Below are 20,971 nucleotides of genomic sequence, written 5' to 3'. Positions count from 1 at the left end.
TAGACTGGAGTGGAGAGGGGACACAGAGGCCTATTTAAGTCATATAAAAATTAAGGGGTAGGGGATGAGGTTGGTCTAAGGATCCCCAGGGAAACTGCTCTTTGAAACTTTCAGGATGTAATCTTTATTCTAGTCTTTCCTACATTCAAATACTAAGTATTTTGGTTTTAAAATGGAGATTTTATCATGTGGTTTGCTGAAGCTATGAAAATAGAGACACATAACAGCATTGCGCTCCTTGTAAGAGATGGATTTTTCATTTTCCCTAGAAAAGGCAGGGAAGTTTTCTTGATTAGAGCAGAAGAGGTCTACACAATGAAGGCGAACTGGCAGCAGGAATCCCAGATGCCATCTTGCACATTACTTGGAGACGTTTTGCGATATATACCATCACTCCGTGTACCTGCTGGGTTGTACTATCCAATAGGACAAAAGATACCTTCTGGCTCTATCCTAATCAGTGGAGCTACATATACCTTGATTAATAAACTGAGGAGCTTCTGAAACTTTTAACTATGCTGAGAATTCATGGTTTCAATAATGAATGTACATGTCGCGAAAGTACAACATAAAACTCCTCTAGCCTTGGAATGGTTTTTGTTGTAAACAAAATAACATTGCAGGAGATGAAAATATTCCCACAAGGAATGGGCCCTTTGGTGGGTTAAACTCCACAAGTGGGTCTGGTGACAAACAGAGATGGCTGAGCTTCTAGATTTTAAGTAAGAACAAAAGAAATCCTCTCTGCATATTTTGTCTATGTTCATCTGTGTTTTACATTGACAGGGTTAGTTTCTTAAAAAGGAAAAACTGGTTTAGTGGTTCAGTTTTTGCCTCTATCGCCATATTCCCGCCACCTCTTTTGCTACCCACTGGTTCGTTGGCATTAAATAAATGGTGTTTGTCAAGGATGTTCTGTGGTCCCTTGAAATGATGTTCTGCAGGAAGTGAAAAGAAATAAGCTGTTTTCAAACTTGGCCTCAACATTTTGCTCCAGAGACGATATCGTAACTCTAGGAAATTATATAGAGATGATTTCCCCCTTTTATAAAAACTTGCCCCGAACAAAAATAAAAAGCCTCCTTGCATGTAGGAAAACCATTTATCACCAGAAAGTAAAATGGACTAGGTGGGAATCTGAAGCAGATAACGCGTCATTAACATTTCAGAAAGAGTCAAATCAAATGAACTCTAGAATTTGAGTTTTCTGAAAGCCTTTGAATAATTTTAGGAAACCATGTTTGGGGTTTACCCAGAAAAGGATTCCCTAGCCCCTCGTCCTCTCTACTGCCAATACTGAGTGATGTCGCTGGACACTGTCAAATCATTTTTAGAGGCAAATAATTTTGCTTATATAAGGAACATAATATAACTGTGGGTAAACGAGGCACAAGGTAAAAAAAGAAAACCCCTTAATTTTGTCCTACTGCACATCAAAGAGAAAAAAAAAAGTCAAGGGTATACAAGTCAGCAAGATTTTTCAGGATATATAAGGTTTATCATTTTAACTCTTAAAGGATCTTTAATTCCATGCCATTGAGAATCTGTTTTAAGCAAATGCAATGACCCTCTTTTCCCTCTTTCTCCTCTTTCCATTTAAAGGGTTCTGAGTATATGATTTGAAAGGAAAGTCCAACTAACCAAGAGCTCAAAAATGCTCATGGTTTTGCAGCTTTATTACTGATTCTCTAATTAGTCTGGTGATGTAAGTCAATACCCTGTATTTCTGAAGGGCGTGATACCATACATAATAAAGTGTTTACAGAGACAATGCCAGTACCAGCAGGGAAGGCAGAATCTTCACAATCACAACTCTGTTTATATTTTCACTATGAAGGGTAGTTCCTTTTCTCTGTAGATGGGATTATAGGTCTCATCCCGTAAAAGTACTGGCTGAAGCTGAACCTCCCACTGCAATAGGAAAATGAGGCAAGCTACACAAATACATACGCCATATTCAAACACACCTTCGTTTACTGTGGCCACACATCATTTTAATAAATGTAACACATCTTACTTGAAAAACCATTGAAATGATAAGCTTTACCAGTAAAAGTAGAGAGAAAACTCTAATTCATATAGTTTGCTAATCCCTATACTAATTATTGATAAATGAGAGCACATATTATCATTGGTCTTTTAAATCTCACGTGTGGTTTTGTAGTGAGAGGTAAAGACCATTTTCTTCATGAGAAACTAACTCACTGATGGAAGCGTAGGTCAGGGAATGATCTGTCCTGAAAGACTCTGGTTCTGTTTATCAAAAGTACACCCAAGGCTAAATTCTATCATTCCACTCACTAACTGTGCTTTTAAAAACTCAAACTGAATAGTCTTCATCCCCAAATGAGTAAAAAAAGGATAAGCTATGGGAAACTTTTAGATTGTTTCTTTCTAAATAAATTATTAAAATCAGAGATTGTCCAAGACATTGAAGCTGCTTTCTTTTTCTCTGTAAATAGGTTTCTCTGGAATGTCTTCTTCTTTTTTTTTTAACCTTTAAATGATGCTAAAATGACCATTTGCTGAGGAGCATGAAGCTGAAAGTTTATAGGCAGAAAAACCAGATATTATTTCTAGATAATACAACAGTTTTATTCAAAAAAAGCTTCTTTGCTGAACCTGAGATTTAGAGATAATTCCCTCAGCTGTTCAAAACCAAGCCATGGATGGAATCATCTTAGAAAGTAGAACTTAGCTCGTTATTTTTTTCCTTCTTTAACTTTTTTTGGTTTATATATTGGTGATAAAATGACTTACTTTGTGCTCGTTAAAAATGTAATTATTTGGGAAAGATTAACTTTGAAAATTAAAAAATATTGGTTTTCCCCCTTTAATTGGAATAAATATAATTTCAAGCTAAAAAATTTAAAAAAAATAATAGATTTAGCACTAAGATAGCTATTTAGGACAAACTGAGTTGGTTCTGTAATAAAATTCTCTCAAGGTCACCTTACTTTTTCCCTCATCTACTTTCCACAGAAGTTAAACTTGATGTAGTGCATCTTACCATATGTTTTTTGAAACTAGGTTCTATGGAACGTAGATAATTTTGTGAATTATCTGCAACAATGTTATGAACATTCGGGCAAAAAACTTAAAAGATATCTCTGAAGCTATTTTAAAATCAATTCAGGGCTTCCCTGGTGGCGCAGTGGTTGAGAGGCCACCTGCCGATGCAGGGGACACGGGTTCGTGCCCCGGTCCGGGAAGATCCCACATGCCGCAGAGCGGCTGGGCCCGTGAGCCATGGCCGCTCAGCCTGTGCGTCCGGAGCCTGTGCTCCGCAACGGGAGAGGCCACAACAGTGAGAGGCCCGCGTACCGCAAAAAAAAAAAAAAATCAATTCAAAGGTTACAGCTTTATTTCATTACTCTATTATTATTTTACTATATTGCTTCCCTTTGGTTTTATTATACCTGTGGCTCTTTGCTTTGGAGGAATGCTAAGAATTTAAAGAATTGTTCATTGTGTTCTAGATAAAAACCATCCTTTGATGTTCTGGAATCTTCAGAAGTTGAAGAAACAATGCTTGAAGAAGCTCAGCTATGTGCCACTCACTCAGTCAGTATTTGTGGAACGAATTAAAATACTTAAGGTGAGAAGATAGGTCTTTCTTCATCTTTTAAACATTTTTTACATTTTAAAGTTTTAATTCTGTGGGGTGGGTAAACCTACACGGTGATGGTACGTGAAATATTCTCTTTCTCATGGGGACACAAAGAAAAGAGTCCAGATGGAAGGCTCTGGAATCAATGGGGCAGGTGAGACGAAGAGTTAATTCAGGAACAGCACCTGTCCACAATGGAGCGGAAGCATCACAGCAACCACTGTAGGTCAGAAGGACTGTTTTAGAAACATGGTCACTATAGAGAAACTCCTCAAAATGACCCCTTCGTTGAAAACAGATGAATATGATCAGAAAATATCCGTGAAAAAGAAAACAATATAAAAATTTACACTTTTTTTTTTAGAGAAAAGAAGCAAGGCTCATGGGTTCGCCTAACTTTGGAGATCACTGCTGATGCTCAAAACAATGCTTGTTTCATGTCCTTAGAAAGTTAAAAATGGTGCTTCTTATATAAAGGGTCCATCAGTTAAGTCATAGAAAGAGAGACAGCTGCTGATGGGCAGGTTATGGAATCAGTCCCTACAATTCAGTTATGACAAGCACTGGGTTCTTTTCTTTTACATCAATTTCATTTGTTTTAACAGAAAGCCAGAGATGCACAATACTGTAACCTGGAAGCTTATATAAGGCAGCAGAAAGCATCACCCTAGATTGGACAGACTAAGTAAGGTCTACTTTTGGCTACACTAGCAACTGGCTAGAGCCCATAGCATTTTGCCACATGAGATATAAAAGCAAAGATCCACAGCGAGGGAGGCAAGTGAGAAATCAGTGACGTGGTGATGTGTGACTACTTGATAGGAACACACGACAAAATGAAACCCCCGATGCCCATGGATTCAATTCCAGTCAAGTGAATTAAGGCTACTAGATCACTGGCTGCTAGGAAGAGTCCATTCCAATCGAGCAGTAAGGAACCGATTCCCTCTTGAAGACACAAGGAAAGGTTTAGAGGAAAAGCAAGTTCTTGGAAAGAGTGAAGCACACACATGCATGTTGTCTCTGAGCTGAGGAAACTGGAGGAAAAAAAACGAAAGGGAAAAAAATAAGAGGGATCAAAGCAATCCAACTGCAAGGCAAGGCAGGTGTTTGCTTCCAGTTCACAGTATCGTAGTTAGTGGTACAGGAAGGTCTATGTAAGTGGTGGAGAGCACAAAGGCTGCCCAGAAGAAAAGGGAAGAAAGAAGTGGTCACATGACAACACAGCATTGACAGCGCTTTTTCTTTTGGGTACCTGGGGCTGGCTCCGTGGCCAGGCTTTCTTCCTTCCCTTCGGGGGATGAGGGCTCTGTGGTGTCTGAGACGGGTCTCCCGGACACCAGCTCAGCTGCATTCCCATCAATAGTGGACACATCTGTTACCGTCTTCTCCCTCAATGACTTCTCATCATCTTCATCAATGAGGACCAACTCAGCCTTGATGGTTTCATCATAGCCTAGCACCTTCTTCGTCTCTTCTTCATCCTCGATATTTTGGTAGCCCATGAAAATCATGGTGACTGGCTGATCCAAGTTTGCCTCCGGCCCTTCAGTGCTGGGGGCTGGAGCCTGCTGCCCTGGGTTCCCAGAAGTATGATCTTTCCTAGACTTATGGACCATTTCTAACTTGGCTTCTTTGCACAGCATATGTTCCTTAGGGTGGCTGAGGCTCCCATCTGCAACCACAGTCCTTTCTGACACGTGCCCTCCTCTTAAGCTTGATTGTCCAGCCTTCTGAATAAGCTCTTCTACATCCTTTGAGCTTAATTTGTGCACTCCATTTTCTACTATGGTGCCTCCTGAGTGCACCTCATACACTACTTTGGTACCATCATCAAAAACTTTGACTCCTCTCTGATGGACCCCCTCTGGGCCAATGGTGGATGTAGAGAGAATCTTGGTCTCTCCTGTTTGTTTGTCTTTCTCCACATTAATTTCCATGGCGTACACAGCTTGAATGAAAACAAGAGAAAGGAAGTGCATGTTACAACAAAAAAAGCCAGTGAATGGTTAATTGCCAAACAGACAAAAAAAAGGTGCTGTGCCCTTTCTAGCCTAACTGCCAAGCATCTTGAGTGTTAGAGTGAGTGCAATGTGGACAGAGGTGGTTATATATGTGTTTTAACACAGCAGCTAAATGCACTGGGAAGACACATGTACAGAGTTACCATATCTCAAAGGCACTCACACTTCCCAGAAAGATGAGCTAAAATAAGGCCACGAGCGACTGCTGAGATCCAGTGTGACACATTACAGGGAGGCTGACAACATGCAAGTTTACCTTGATCGTGAGCGTACCTTAGGCTTATAGATAATTTTAAAGCCCTTGGTTAAGATGTAACCTAGTTCCAAAATCTTAAATCTCTTTTAAAAATTCTTTTACAGAGTATTCTACTGTTCTTTAGACAGTTCCCTTTTCTGTAATGAAGATTACACAAAGGGTTTTTTGCAGGTGGCACATGGCCATCCTCTACTGTACTCTAAAAGGGGATATTTATAAAAATTGAAAGCTATGAAAGGAGTCAGATTATATGCTCTGTAAGCTTCAGTCACTTTGTTGGTTTCTAAGAACAGAACTAGAAAAAGAACAGACTAGAGGTGGCGTCAACCCACGACACTGGGATTTGAGGACTACGCTCACAGAAAGCCTCCTTCTTCCCCCATGCACGCACCGCCAAGTCCTCGAGATTCTGCCCCACACCTCCTTCCCACCTGCCGCCTTCTTTCTGTTCTACTGCCACCACTCCATCTGAGACACTACTTCCTCTTCCCTAGATATCACAAGAGCTTCCTACCTGGTCTTCCCAGGTCCAATCTTGGCCTCTCCAACTCATCTCAAATCCTGCTGCTGGTCTGAGCTTCCTAAGAACCAGCTCTTTCCTGTCCTGTAGACTTACGTGACACTCCATACTTTCAAATCTATTACCTCAGAGACTCCCTGTGAGGCACACGGCCTGGATGGGAGGGAACTGGGCCTCAGACCCACTGAGCCAACTGTCCCCAGACACCCTTTCCCTGAATGACCCACAGATACATCAAACTCTGCAGCTGCAAAACTGAATCCATCTTCTCTCAAAACTCCCCCGTAGTCTTGGTGTGAAGTAACACCAGCTCCACTACCTAGTGTTTCAAGCGAGAAGCCTCAGATTCATACCTGATTTTTCCTTTTCTTCCCAATTACCCAGAGTCAAACAACTGCTGAGACTAATTCTATTTCAGATCCATCCTCATGCATCTCCTCACCACTATCTCTACCACTACTGCCTTAGACCAGGCCCTCTTTGGCACAATTACCTATGTTCGATTTTTAACTGCTACTTCTGTCTTTTCATCGCCAGTGGGCCAAAGACAGCTGGGGCCCCGTTTTGCATGGCCAGAGGAGCAAAGAATGGTCTTTACATTAAAAAAAAAAAAAAAGTTAAAAAAAAAGGAAGGAGGGAAAGAACTTAAGAAAGAGAAAAGGAAAAAAAAGAATTTAAGAAAGAGAAAAGGAAAAAAAAAAGATATGAAACAGAGACCATACGTGGTCCACAAAGTCTAAAATATTTATGATCTGGTCCTTTACAGAAAAAGTCAGCTGATCCCTGCTAGCCTAGGCTCCACCCTGCCCACAGAGCTACCTTACTTACAAACCCCCTGTTGGCTCCTGTGTCTGTAGAGGGTAAACACCAAACTCCTTAGCTTGGCATGTGATTACCTTTGGCATTTATCTGCAACCTTCCTTTCTTGTCTTGTCTTGTGGCCCCTCTCAGTCCACATATACTCTGGCCATAACAAAGTTCTCACTATTCCCAGGACATCCCCCCATGATTCATCCCTCTGCCTGCTGTCCCTCTGCCTAGACTGCCTTTTGTCCCTCCTCCACTGGCAGACCCTAGAGTCCTATGTCACACCTCTGCTCATCATGGCCGTTGAGTCCCTACCTCTTTCTGAAGAACTACAAGTTCCCCAACTGTGTTAAAAAGATCCAAACTATCTTTCCAATCACACATTTCATTGCTTCCTTTCCCTCTAGAGTGACCAAAAAACACCATCTCACACCTAACATTTCCTGCTTTTAAGATTCCCTTCTCTTGAAAAGTCCTTCTTTTGAGTTTCTTTATATCCAAATATGACTCAAACATTGATGCCCTTGTCAACAGCGCCCTCTTCCATGAGCTTTCTTTGATTGTCCCATCTCTAAGTCACCCCTCTCTTCTCAAGATTCTCTGAACACTTCTAAACCTCTCTGAAGGCACTAAACACTTTCCACGCAGTAATATAATTATCTGTGGGAATGTTTTATTAGCTCCATAGATTCTTAGGATCCTTGAAGGCTAGTTTTTTGCCTGACATCTTTCTATGATTCCCCCTCCCTCCCAACACCTACCTTAGAACCTTTTGTAGAAAAGGTACCTGCTATACATACCTGTGAAACAGTTGCTACTAACTGAAAAGTCTAATTTGTTGTTTTAATCTAGTCACAGATACTTTATATAATATGACACCAATGAAAAGGTACACAGTGATTAATGTTTGTACTGGTTAAAAAAAATGGCAACAGTATTATTCTATCTGCTTGTGTAATAAGATACAATCTGATCATGGTTAACACTTAACTAAAAAGATTTGAAGCAAAATCCAATGCTCGATTTTTCATTGTGTCTGTTTTGAAAGTTTCACTTGCTCAGCACAAAGATGTTGAGCTTCCTTAAGTGACACAATGGGAGGCCAACCAATATTTGTCACAGAGGTACATGAGATCACACAATGACGGTGATATCAAGAGAAATATCTGTTTCTCTTATTTCCTGATTTTCCACAAAATGTGTTATCAAAGAAATAGAATAGGTATTTAAAATTTTGCATGGGCTCCAAAAGCCTGTTCTTTAAATATTACATTTATATTAAAAAGCACAATTTTGGGTTAAAATCTTATGTCCTATCACTACTAACACACTCATGGGACATAGTTATAAATAAGAAAGGTAATAATGATTGTCAGTTATAGATACAAGACCGCAAACATCCAATAATGTATGAACCAAATGATACATTGAACTGCAATCAATACAGAGTATGGAATAAAATATTTCTACTTTTATGTCCATACCTGAAATTATGAACATAGGAATTATGAACATAGGAATCTTTAGGGATGTCCCTCTCTCTCTCTGTCCACCAATGAGAATGCTGTCATTTTTGGTCCAATTTTCCCTTTTCTGCCATGATAATCCCCAACCTCATCTGGTCCTTGCCTGTTCCTATAATCAGAGACTGGACTGAAAGGAGGGATGACAAAAAGGTCTTTGCTAGAACGGTTAAGTAGATCCATACAATAAAGAGTTGAGAAAGAAGGAGTTGAATGGAAGAGACGGTGAAAGCTGTGTGGGAGAAGGATAGGGAAGGAACATTCTGTGGCCGCGGATGATGCTTTGGAGAATTATATGTGGAGGGAAGTAAAGGGAACATAAGTGCTTCTGGGTGGAGATATGAATTGGATCCCTTTTAATATCCTTCAGGAAATATAGGTGAAGGACAGAGTTTCTTTTTAGTGGGTTTTCTTTTTTTTGTCTGTGATTTTAAGCTGTATTTTGTTAAGTGTGACATGGCTCTGGAACTGAACCACAAGTGACATGGATTCATCAGGGTTACAGATTAATAGTTATATTTATATGTTATACACTGTTCTTTCAATATTTCTAGAATAGGAGAGCAGAACACTTTAAGACATTTTTATAATAAAAGAAACCTAGATATGTTATGCCATAAAAGACAACATTCGTATGTATTTTTTTTCCCCAGATAAGATGTTGGGCTTCAAAGGAACCACAGACTTTTAGCAGGTTTCTTCAGGTTTGGTCTCACATACCTTGTCTGCCTTCACTCTCTTCTCTAGTAAGGGGGAGCCAGGCAAACACTTCGAGAAGCTCTGGTTTACACAAAGGCAATATTTTTGTTTGTTTGTTTGTTTCCAGATTTATTGAGATATTGTTGACAGATAACATATGTAAGTTTAAGATGTACAATGTGATGATTCAATATACATATATACTGCAAAATGATTACCAAAATAAGGTTAACCCCTTCACCCCCTCACATAATTGCCATGTTTAGGGCTGGTAACTTTAAACTTCTACTCTCTTAGAAAATACTTAGACTTTATGGATACATATAGGAGAATGTTATTAGACATTCAGAAAACCACACAGGAAGTGTGAACATTTATCTTAAATGTGTTGTTTATGAATAAGTATTTCTATTTTGCTCCAGTTCTCAGCCAATAATATCCCAAATGTGAACGAGGTTGGATATGAACCAGTAGGAAAATAAGACTTACATTTTAAATTCAACATTTTGTTTACGAGGCATGCACACAATTTTTTAAAACTCTTCTGCTTTTTACGCCTGCCAAGTAGTAAACCAAAGACCTAGTATACCAAGTATACCGAGTATACCGAAGACCTCTCCTCTCCCTTACATCATGCCCTCATCTCTAACCACAAAGAACACTCTCAAATCTGCCCTTTTCTTTCCTCAAGGCTCCCCATGCCACAGGTACACAGTGATGAGGATTGTAAGGGCTTGTTATCTAAGCTCATCTTATTGAAAAAAAATGAGGGTGGTACTGCTCAGGGGAGGAAACTTTCTGGGGAGCCCTTGAAGGAGATTTTGAAAGAGCCCCATGAACAAAAAGAAAAGTATTTGAGGAAGGACCAGGAGACAGAGGAAAAGGAAAGAAGACAGTTCAATGGACATTGCAATGATGGGATGACTGAAATTTGGAAGTACGTCTTCATAAAATGATATATTTAATTATTGCACCTGACACAAGTAAGGAGAGGGGGGCACCAACTGGTATGATTCCATTTCAGGATCGAGACAAGAGCACACAAGACAGGACTCTGCGCTCCGTAAGGACAGAACCATTCAATCACTGTTAAATTTGTCAACCCAGGCTGCTCCCAGCTCACTTCCTTTGACTCACTGTGACCAGTGGGCAGAATAAGGCTGAGGGTCCACGTGTAAAATATAAAAAGACACACCCCACTGTCATCAGTCAGTAAGATGGGAGGTGTCGGGGGAGGGAGAAAGACAGTAAGTCTGAATTCCTATTCAAGTCACATCCCAATTTGGGGCCTCATTTTTCCCATTTGTACAATGAAGGGTATCCAGCTTTTTTTTTTTTTTTAATTGAAGTATAGTTGATTTACAATGTTGTGTTTCGGGTGAACAGCAAAGTGATTCAGTTATACAAATACATATATATACATATATACACATATATGTGTGTGTGTGTGTGTGTGTGTGTGTATGGTATCCAGCTTTGATATTCCATGGTGCCATGAACAGCCTGTGTGGCTTGTGAGTCAGTGATGTGTCAAGTACTAGATGAGGGTGATAGACAGCCAGACCAGGACCACCACCCAGCAGTGAGATCACCCCAATATAATGATCGTCAAGTAGCTGGCATTATACGTGGAATGTTGAAGAGAAACAATACATATGCTTGGCTTATTGAATGAACATACATATGTACAGTCTTACCCCTTTGAGTATATGATTATACATATACACTTATGTTCACTCCTTCTCTTGAGGTTGGAGATATAAAATTGGCATTGTGATGTCAATAACAATGAAAATGAGGACATTCATTCAGAGTGGATCCTCCCTCTCATCCCAGAGGGCAATCTCTAACTTCAAAAACCAGTAATCAAAACATTTCTTCGAATCAACTGTTTTCCCAAGACACTGTGGTTTCAACAAAAATAAGTCAGCAAGGGCATGATGCTGAAGGACAACAAAGGCCAAAGCCAATTCTCATATTGATTTTGCTTCAGTCTTTTTGGTCAAGAAGGGCAGTTTTCAGCCTGAAAAGTGCCAGAAAGAAATTGCTAAGAGGTCACTGAAACCCAGATGAGTAGAGAAGATTGGAAAATGATAAAGCACCCAGGGATACAAATGTTGTCAGTGCTTTCAGCCCTGGGCCCCAGTTCCCATATCAATGAATTTGTCTCAAGGATTTTATATACCAGGAAAGGTGCTGGAGGCAGTGACTCAAAGTTCTGATTTTCAAAAATGAGAAGGAAGGAATTCCAAAAACTACATAGAAACAGCTTGACATCATGGCTGGCTGAATTCTAGAGTTAATTTTCAAAGAGCAGAAGCTAGGCACATTAATCTCATTTTCTTTTTTCTTCAAGGTCTCTAGGCAGATTAGGCAAATGCCAGAGATATAGCATATCTGGATCATCAGAAAGTCCCTATATCCTTAAGTTGTCAAGACAGAAACACGTGCCTTGAATATCAGGACAATTGCCAGAACTTGTCACTGGTTGAAGTGCCATGCCCCATAGGTGCCGAGTGAGGATTCCCAAGGGCCAGGAGATCCCTAACCGTGAGCTGCAGGCCTCTGACTTTGGTTCCAACTGTTCAACGTCATTATCAGGGAAATGATGATAAATAATGCAAGTGTGCTTTTCAGATCTGAGACGATAATAAACTGAGAGGAAAAGTTAGTGACCTCGGAGCCACAATTGCAAGCTGTAAAAACCCGGACAACAAAGAAGACAGTTTTCTCCTTTCAAAACTGTTAAACCCTTTATTCAAATGAAATCTGATGCAGAAATACAATATGGAAACACAAGTGCCGGGGAGCTGCTGTGCTTGAAATGGGAGAGAACACCAGGGACCTGACTGCCAAGTCCCCTCACCTCAACCCCTCCCCACCTTCCAGAGGCTCCTCAGTGACCCCAGGCCCCCCGACACTCCCGAGGGACACTTTAACAAGAAGAAATTTAATAGTCGTATGAAATCTCCTAAGGCCGACAGGTGCATAGCTCATCCTTACTTTTGCCTCTCGAGATTAGAAATAAAGGATTTTGTGGGTTCTTTTGCACGTGATAAAGTGAAGCGGTATGTGTGCAGTTGTGGGGAACAGACTGCTCATTGCCACTGAAATGATTCTGGAGTGATGAGTGCACTGGACAAAGGAAAGGAGGCCCAGTAGTGGCACATGTCACATACCTCTGAGGCTTTACCTTAGAGCCTGAAGCTGGAAGGCTATGATGGCAACCAAGTGAGTCACATGGTCTGTGGCATCAAGCCCCGCTCTGTGGGGTGACAGGCTCAGCCCAGAGTGCGTGCGCTCGGCAGCTCTGAGCCTCGTACTTCAGAGACAAAGCGGGGAGCGTTCAGAGGGGAGGGACAGGCATGGCAGAGGGTGTCAAAGCAACCTCATCATCTCAGGACCAGCTGAAGAGACCAGGGCTGTGGGTATTAAGGGGATGGAAAGTGAGGACCTGGGAAAGACAGGACGTGACCGCCATTTTCAACTACTTACAGGGAAATCAGAACTTAGGTTTGTTCTGAGGGGCTCCAGAGGGCAGGATAAGGACCAATGGGTAGAAGATGAAAGCAGCAGACTAATGAGAGTTCCATCAGAGGAAGAACTTCCCAATTGTCAGAACCAATTATAGACAGAATGGGCCACCTGGAGGGAGACCCAGTCTCATGGTGGGTGACTGTGGTTTTTGAGGGCCTCTTTGCAGGGCTTCTATCCCCCGGATTCCATGTTTGAATGAGGGATTGGAATAGATGCTTCCTGAATCTGCAAAGCAATGATTCTAAATAAATTCCCATTTATACAGAATCTAAAACCTCCCAAACTCCAAACAATCAGATATTTGTCATAATACTGAGTAATGACCGGTGACATTTATTAAAATGGCCTTAAGATTGCACAAATTTCCAAAAGGACATTCCTAAAGCAAGATGGATTATATCCAGGAGAAAGAATTCCATTAATGGTGAGTGCCATTACTTTGCATGCCATTCATGCTCTGAGTAGTCACTGTTAGCCATAAATGACAATTAATCTGGATGTTCTACTTCAAAAACAGCCTGGACAAAGCAGTTAACCACATCAAAGACAATTCCTTTCAAGACTCTGCGTCTGTGTATTTCCACAGGAGATACATTTATGCAAATTAGTTCTTAACTAATAAACAAAAGTACATGTAAGCTTATTTTTTAGAAGATATTGAGCACATAATACTTCTTAAAAAATGCCTTCGCTATTTGGATCTTTATTTTTACAGTATCTTTGAAGACGAAGGATGCTAGCTTGTAATAGTATGTGTATTCTTATGCTCACAGCACTACAATCTCAGCAACAGAACACTCTTGAACTTTACATTGCTTGTCTACCAATCCTTTTCATATCTCTTAAAAATCAGTCCCCACACACTGCTCCTACCCACCCCCCCATGAGCCGATCCATTAGTTGGGTCATATTGCATGTCCTGTGTGGTGCAGAAACATGTGGAAAGGGGCTGCAAAGCTGTTTACGCACCGCTATTGCGAACTACCAACGCTAATAACAAGCAGGGAGGTATGTGACTTTTGAAGAGTTATTATCCCCACTTGATCTCAGAAGTGCATTTTGGAGCATTTAAAAGAATCCACAGCTTAAGTCACTGCCAATGGTTCCTTTGTAGCATGACTGTAGGCTGCAAGTTCTGGCTTATCCTTTAACTATCCGGGGATCTGTTGGCCTGGCTTGGGTTTGACCAGACACAATTTACAGTTCTCCCCGCCCCCCCCCCAACTCTAGAACCCCGTGAGTCTGTATGTAAAAGTAACATGATGATAGGATATTTACAGAGACACTCGGTAGATACTGAAATTTAGCCAGTGCGCATGACAATTATGTCAATACTTGCTTGCCCTTTTATACTAAAATAAGGAGGGACTATTTGTTTCATAAAATATTCAGGTTGGCCTGTATAAAGGACTTCCTCTGACTTAACGGCCCATGATTATTTTGTCTTATAAAAGGTGTCCTTAGGTGACTTATTTTAAACATAAATTTACCTAGATTATGTAAAGCATAATCTGATGTTCAGACTCAAGTTCACCTACACTGTCACGAACTGTACAACCTTGGCAGTTCATTTTTCCATTCAACCCCGGCCCTCAGTGCAATTCTGTGAAGAGCAAAAAGATCGGTATAGAGATTTACTGTTCACGGCTGTCCAGTTCTGATTTCTGAGGCATGTTCGCATTGAACAGAGGAAAGCAGAGCTCTCTATATGCTTTACACTCACAAGTGTATTATTTTCTAAAATCCACAATTGTGAGAAACATTAGCAAGAAACATATATTCTTTAAATTGCTCCTTTTATTTCCCAAATATACCACAGTAGTTAAGAAATAACTCCAGAAATGGGAAGACTTGAGAATACATATGTTCACAATATGCAAAACAGCTCAATTCCCAAAGGATTCCAGCAACATACTCATACGCTTTGAAAATACTTTCCCTCCAGCTTCCCGGCATAGCTCATTTGATCTTGTATTATTCCAATATGGAAAATAAAATTCCCTGGAGGCAGAGTGCAAATGAACTTTAAGAATGAGGACAGCTATAAAGACCACAAACACAAGACAGACTCTTCTGAAGTGGGAAGAAAAATGCTTTCTGATTTTCTCAATACTCCTTCCCCTTCGGTCCTCAGACACCCAGCAGGGCCCAGTGCCTGCCCTGTGTGGCCACTGTAAATTCTACATCTGAAGCTGTGCTGAGGACAGGGTCCCCCCATGTAAGGATATCTATCTGGGCATCCCTCATTATTAAAGCTCAGAGAAACGCAAGCCCCATGGTCAGTCCTGGCATCAAAACCAAATAGCTCCCCAGGACTTACCAGCTGCTCTGCTGGTTCCGTCCTGCCCAGGTGACGGTTGTGCTGTTCGTGAACAGAGGATTGGCAGGTCGGGGAGCTGGGAGGAAATGTAATTTACTGCATCTGGTAGCAGAGAACAGGGAATACAATTAGGCACAGTGTTGGGAGGCCCAATGGGTTCGCTGCCGAGATAGCAGCTTGCCTGCCCTACATAATGGACCATAGAGGCGGCCACTGCAAGAGAGGATCAGGGTAAACAAAGACCAGCATTTGCCCGGTGACTGGTATTTAGTAGAGTAGCTGAGGTAGGAGAGATCCTGGCCAGAGAGCTCAAGCCCCAGGACAGCTCTATGTATTAAAAGATTCATCAGAAAGCTCTAGATTCTAAGAGTACAATGAGTTTGGGGCGGGGGCGGGGGAAAGAGAGAGAGAGAGAGAGAGAGAGAGAGAGAGAGAGAGAGATGGACTAGTGAGAGCCATTATAAATTTGGTGGAATTGGCCAAATGTGGGACCTCAAACTAAAAACGTGCCTTAAGCAGAACTGGAAAATAGATTTGGGGCTCTTTCCTTAAACTGGAATATAGCTTTATGTGCCTGATTCATGCAGAAGACTAATTTTGTAGGCATTTAAAAAAAAAATTCCAGGGCTTCCCTGGTGGCTCAGTGGTTGAGAGTCCACCTGCCGATGAAGGGTTCGTGCCCTGGTCCGGGAAGATCCCACATGCCTCGGAGTGGCTGGGCCCGAGAGCCATGGCCGCTGAGCCTGCGCGTCCAGAGCCTGTGCTCCGTAACGTGAGAGGCCACAGCAGTGAGAGGCCCGCGTACCGCAAAAAAAAATAAATTCCAGAATTTATCCCACAATTTCAGTACTTCTGGCTGGTGTTTCAGCTAGAAAATCCTGAGATTCCAAATAACAGCACCCAGTGAACTCACCATGAGCTCAGTTGCAAGAAATGAGGCCGTGCAACAGAGGGAGACCAGCTCTGCTTGGGAAAATACCTTGAAAGCCCCATTTAGGGAGATGGAGGGCACAGAAGTCAACAGGCGTGCCAAAGTATTAGAGGAGAGGAGGAAACCACTGATGTGAAACAAGGAGAAGAATCTGTGTATCACCCAGAGAGAAGTGGGAAAGCGAAGGAACATTCTAGAAAGCTGGGCTCTAGGTGATGTGATTCCTTCCTTGTGTCACGGCCACATCCCAAAATCCTGGAATGTCAATCACTCGTCAATGATCACATTTACCTGCTTACCGCATACTTCCACTGAATGGCCCATAGTCACCTCACGCTCAACATGTCCAAAATGGAACTCTCACCTCCGCTCATCTGCTGCTTCTCCTGTACAACGTACCTCCGCTCACTGGCACCATAATTCACCCAGGACCCCGGGTGGTGTCCTTAACTCCCCTTCCCAGTGGCCAGTTTGTCCCTATTCTCTACCCACTTCCCACATCCGTCCCGTCCTGTGTATCCCCATCGATACCGCCTTAGTTCTGGCAGGTTTCTTTTTTCTCTTTTAAATTTCATGCAGGAGAGGACTGCGAACAGACACCAGATTAGGATTAGTTCAGTTATATGGCGACTAGACCACTGCTGACTCGTGTGTCTGAATAACCCAGAATATACTGACATTGGACCATCATGTGCTTAGGGCAAAGAACACGCTCTGTGGGAATGGATGGGGGTGGAGTTTCTCTAAGAGAATGGCTTTGTCTATATCAACTCTTTGGGGAGACGGAACAGGAAGTCAGGAGTCAGCAGGCAGGCAGGCCCTGGGTTGGAGTGAGGCTCTGGTTACTGTCTCTCCCTGGGGCCTCATGTGTGCTGGAGTTGGGCCCTGGGTCGGACAGACATGGTTGAAAGTCCTTCACTGCAAGGAAGATGGGCCTTTGAGATGATGGTGGGCTGGGAGATGGCCATGAAGCAGCCTGTAGGGACCCTCTGAAAGGGGCCTGGATTGGAGCCAGAGCCTCTGAGTGTGGCCACATGTCCAAAGTTGCCCATTATTCTCCATGTTGAGCTGCCCTGCTAGTATTCCTCAAGTTAGGTTGCAGCCTCATGCCCTCACTCTGGGGAGCTGTGGGAAGGGTCTGGGCCCCAAGGTAGCACAAGGCAGGACCAGAGATAGCAGCAGCTGGGGGTAAGTGGGGCTTGAGGGGGTAGAGGGAGATTGCTAACAGTGGCCCATGGGAAGGAGGGAGCAGCAATATGGGGTTAGAGAGACAGTTTAGGGGACAAGAGATGACCAGAGCAGATGTGCAGAACTTCTGAGCTTCCCTGAGGATTTCCAGAAATCCGGGGATTGGCAATCACAGTAAATCTGACTTCCTGCATTGAACTGAGATGGAGACTCAAGCCATTAGGACCAGGTAAGACTCTGTGGACTGGTCACACGTGTCTGGTACATTCTATGCTACATATAGAATTTCCAGGACATCTCTGCATACTGAAAGTTTTAGCAGCTAGAAATAAAAGCCACTCACAGGTGGGGAACTCTGCATGTGATTCCTATTGCTTACGTTTCAGGTTCCCCCAGAGGCTGCTCCCTGCCAGATGTGAGTGGGTGATGGAGTTACCTTTGCCCAGTGGTCACTGGCTACAGGCTTGAGGACAGCAGCTCTTGTGGGGCTGGGGAGCCATGGCTTCTGCTAAGAGATAAGGGGGTGGCGAGGAGTGGGGCATGAGGAAAAGGACAGGGCAACCCCTCAATATATCATTAAGTAGTAAACCCTAAGGTTCTGCAGCAGGGAGGGTGTCTGATAGACCAACACAAGGAATAAGAAACAGGGCCTCCGAAGCTTCCACAGGGAGATTTCTTCATGTGGCCTCAGTCAGTAAACTGCCCTCTTCCTGCCAAAGTCAGGGTGGTCTATCATGCTTCTTCCCACCATCCGAGAAGGCAGAGAACAGTCACTTACACAGCAGAGATGTAACATGAGTGCTTCTCATTAGTTCTGGCACTGCTAAAATCTTTATGAAGAACATAAATAGCTAAAGCTAGAGAAACAAAATTGATGAAAACTCTCCTGAAATCGTGACTTCTGGGCAACTGAAGACACACTGAGCTGTCCCAACAATTGGTATGAAGGTGTTTTTTTTGTTTTTTGAGTTTTTTTTTTTTTAACCACACCCTGTGGCATGCGGGATCTTAGTTCCCCAACCAGGGACCGAATCCGTGCCCCCTGCAAAGGAACTGGACTGCCAGGGAGGTCCCTGGTATGAGAGTTTTGATGTGGGAAAGGTCCCAGGCCACCCCAGACTGGGATGGGATGGAAATCTACAAAGATCAGTCTCAAACAGCAAGGATGAGATGGGCCCAGGACAGATATTTTCTTTTGCCAGTTCTGGCCAAGGGTTTCACACCAGCTCCTCGGTGGGTAAAGAAGAGAGGTAGCTCTAGGCACATACCACATGCAATTTATACTTACACAAAACACTGTGCCTATTTAGGGCAGTAAAAACAACCCACCCAATAGATGAGGACTCTACCATATAATAAGTGTGTATGTGGGATGGGGAAGAAGTGAGGGGGAATCAGAACGTATGTTGCCAAGAAATTCTACTCCAGATTGGAATACATTGCTCTTGATTGCCAAGGCTACCATGTAGTCAAAAACCATTGGTGGGGCTTCCCTGGTGGCGCACTGGTTGAGAATCTGCCTGCCAATGCAGGGGACACGGGTTCGAGCCCTGGTCCGGGAAGATCCCACATGCTGTGGAGCAACTAGGCCCGTGAGCCACAACTACTGAGTCTGCGCGTCTGGAGCCTGTGCTCCGCAACAAGAGAGGCCGTGATAGTGAGAGGCCCGCGCACAGCGATGAAGAGTGGCCCCCGCTTGCCACAACTAGAGAAAGCCCTCGCACAGAAACGAAGACCCAACACAGCCAAAAATAAATAAATAAATAAATAAATAAATTTATATTAAACCCCCCCCACAATAAACCATTGGTGATCCAGCAGTCCAGTACCTTTGCTTTCTCTGAAAAGCACAGGGAGACATGCACAGGGTACCTGAACAGCAGTCGTTACACATGCACATGCTAGCTGCCGACTCCTTGGCAACTCATTAAACTAGAGATGCTTCTGCTGATTATCTGCAGCATCTTGTACCGTTATATAATTTCAGTTGGGCCTGGATTCTGTAATCATCGTGTTTCAGAAGTTGGGTATTTGTCCTAAGCATCATTATTCTACAATCATTTTTTTGTTAGGTCTCAGTAACAACAATTGGTTGATTCTAAGAGGGTCTTGGCACTTTGAAATCAAAGAAAGAGAAAAGAATCAGACATCCCAAAGTCCCTGAACTGGATGTGCTTCATGATGAGTTTTTACCCTCAGACCAAAGAGTGGCCTATAAACACTGACTGCATTCGTGGAAGGACGTGCTTCCTCCTTCAAACTTTTCTTTGCCAGCAGATGTGGTGTAATGGAAAGGTCTCCCCAGACTTAGTTATAACCAGACACGGTAGGAATCATCATCCAGGGTGACAAGGCCATGGAAACTTTTCCCTGGCCACTTCTTGGGATCCCTGAGACTTTTGCATCCTTTTAAGCCTGAGCTCACCCATCCTGTCAAAAAGTGATGAAGGATGGAATCATGAAGGTGATTTTTCTCTGTAGGTTCCCTTCTCAGTCACGACTGTGTTTCTTACCATCTTTATGAACTACTTAGGTGAACAGACGAAAATAGGGGGAAGTACATAGTACAGGAGGAAATGAGAGAAGTTCAGGGTGAAAATGAAAAAGAGAGCAGTGAGAGTTTATAACATGGCTTCTTGGATGCTTGTTAACAAGTCATAGACTACATGGGTCTCCATGGCCCACACAGCTTTCCCTGGGACATGACATGCAGGCTCCATCCCTTCCCTAATTAGAGAGAGAAGTCTAGGCAAGGCCCTGGTTTGAGAGAAAAAGAAGTGGAAGTGAAAGCATAAAAAGTTGATGTGCACACGCTTCCAACATGTGGGTATCTGTGGGTCAGTGTCTGACACTGTGTTACTGCTGGTCACGTACACGGCCTCTGGGCAGCCCTAGCACGAGGGAAAGCCCGCTATCCTTCCCATGCTGCCACCCTCAACTCCCCAAAATAGGCAAGGCCACCTCTTCAGTCCGTGCTCCACTCCCAAAGCACAGAACAAATGTCCTGATTTGGCCACACCCTAGAAAAGGTTCTAGAACTATTGAAAGTCCTCCTCCTGGAGTCCCTGCTTGCTCGACCCTGACTTGCCTCTGAGCACATGCACTGGACACATGAATTTAATTTAATACCTTCCCAAAGATCACCCAAGGAGCCAAAATCCAGATCCCCTGCCTTTTACTTGCTGGAGGGTGGTGGTGAGAACCCAGACAAACCAGTTTTTTTGTTTGTTTTCTTTTTTGCTGAAGTTAGAATTATCGTTATTGCAAGGATCTTTGCTAATCCAGATAAATGCATTATCCATCTCTGCATTTTAAAATCTTTAACCATATATTTCCAAAAGACATTGGGAAAACACTGATGCCAACACTTATTCTAGCTCCTGATCATCTTCCTAATTTAGAGGTTGACCTCATAAGAATCAGGTGAGCAGATGGTATCTGATCTTCCGACAAGTCCCGGCATTTTAAGACAGGTCTAGCTGAGGGCTAGAGTGAAAGAGGGAATCAAGTGGTTTTCATGAGTTTGTAGCTAACAGAGGAGCACGGTGAAGGCTGA

At 42.8% G+C, this 20,971-nt stretch overlaps 1 protein-coding gene across 10 annotated transcripts in view; it reads right to left on the bottom strand.

Moving 5' to 3' along the window:
- Positions 1 to 20,971, bottom strand: part of PALM2AKAP2 (PALM2 and AKAP2 fusion) — a 624,976-nt gene that overhangs the window by 201,645 nt on the left and 402,360 nt on the right. For 7 of the 10 annotated variants that reach the window (XM_081237132.1, XM_081237131.1, XM_081237133.1 and 4 more), the window contains 2 exons: positions 15,297 to 15,398; positions 4,866 to 5,561 (listed from right to left, as the gene is read on the bottom strand). The exons of 1 other annotated variant lie outside the window; for it this stretch is intronic. In XM_081237132.1, the coding sequence (XP_081093258.1) occupies positions 4,866 to 5,561; positions 15,297 to 15,398 (798 nt within the window). The remainder of the gene's footprint in view (positions 1 to 4,865; positions 5,562 to 15,296; positions 15,399 to 20,971) is intronic. 2 more of the 10 variants (XM_081237127.1, XM_081237134.1) reach the window with 2 other exon arrangements.

Source organism: Mesoplodon bidens (assembly GCF_964165515.1).
Source record: "Mesoplodon bidens genome assembly, chromosome: 6".
In the NCBI taxonomy this organism is placed as follows: domain Eukaryota; kingdom Metazoa; phylum Chordata; class Mammalia; order Artiodactyla; family Ziphiidae; genus Mesoplodon; species Mesoplodon bidens.
This window is presented reverse-complemented; position numbering and strand designations above follow the sequence as displayed.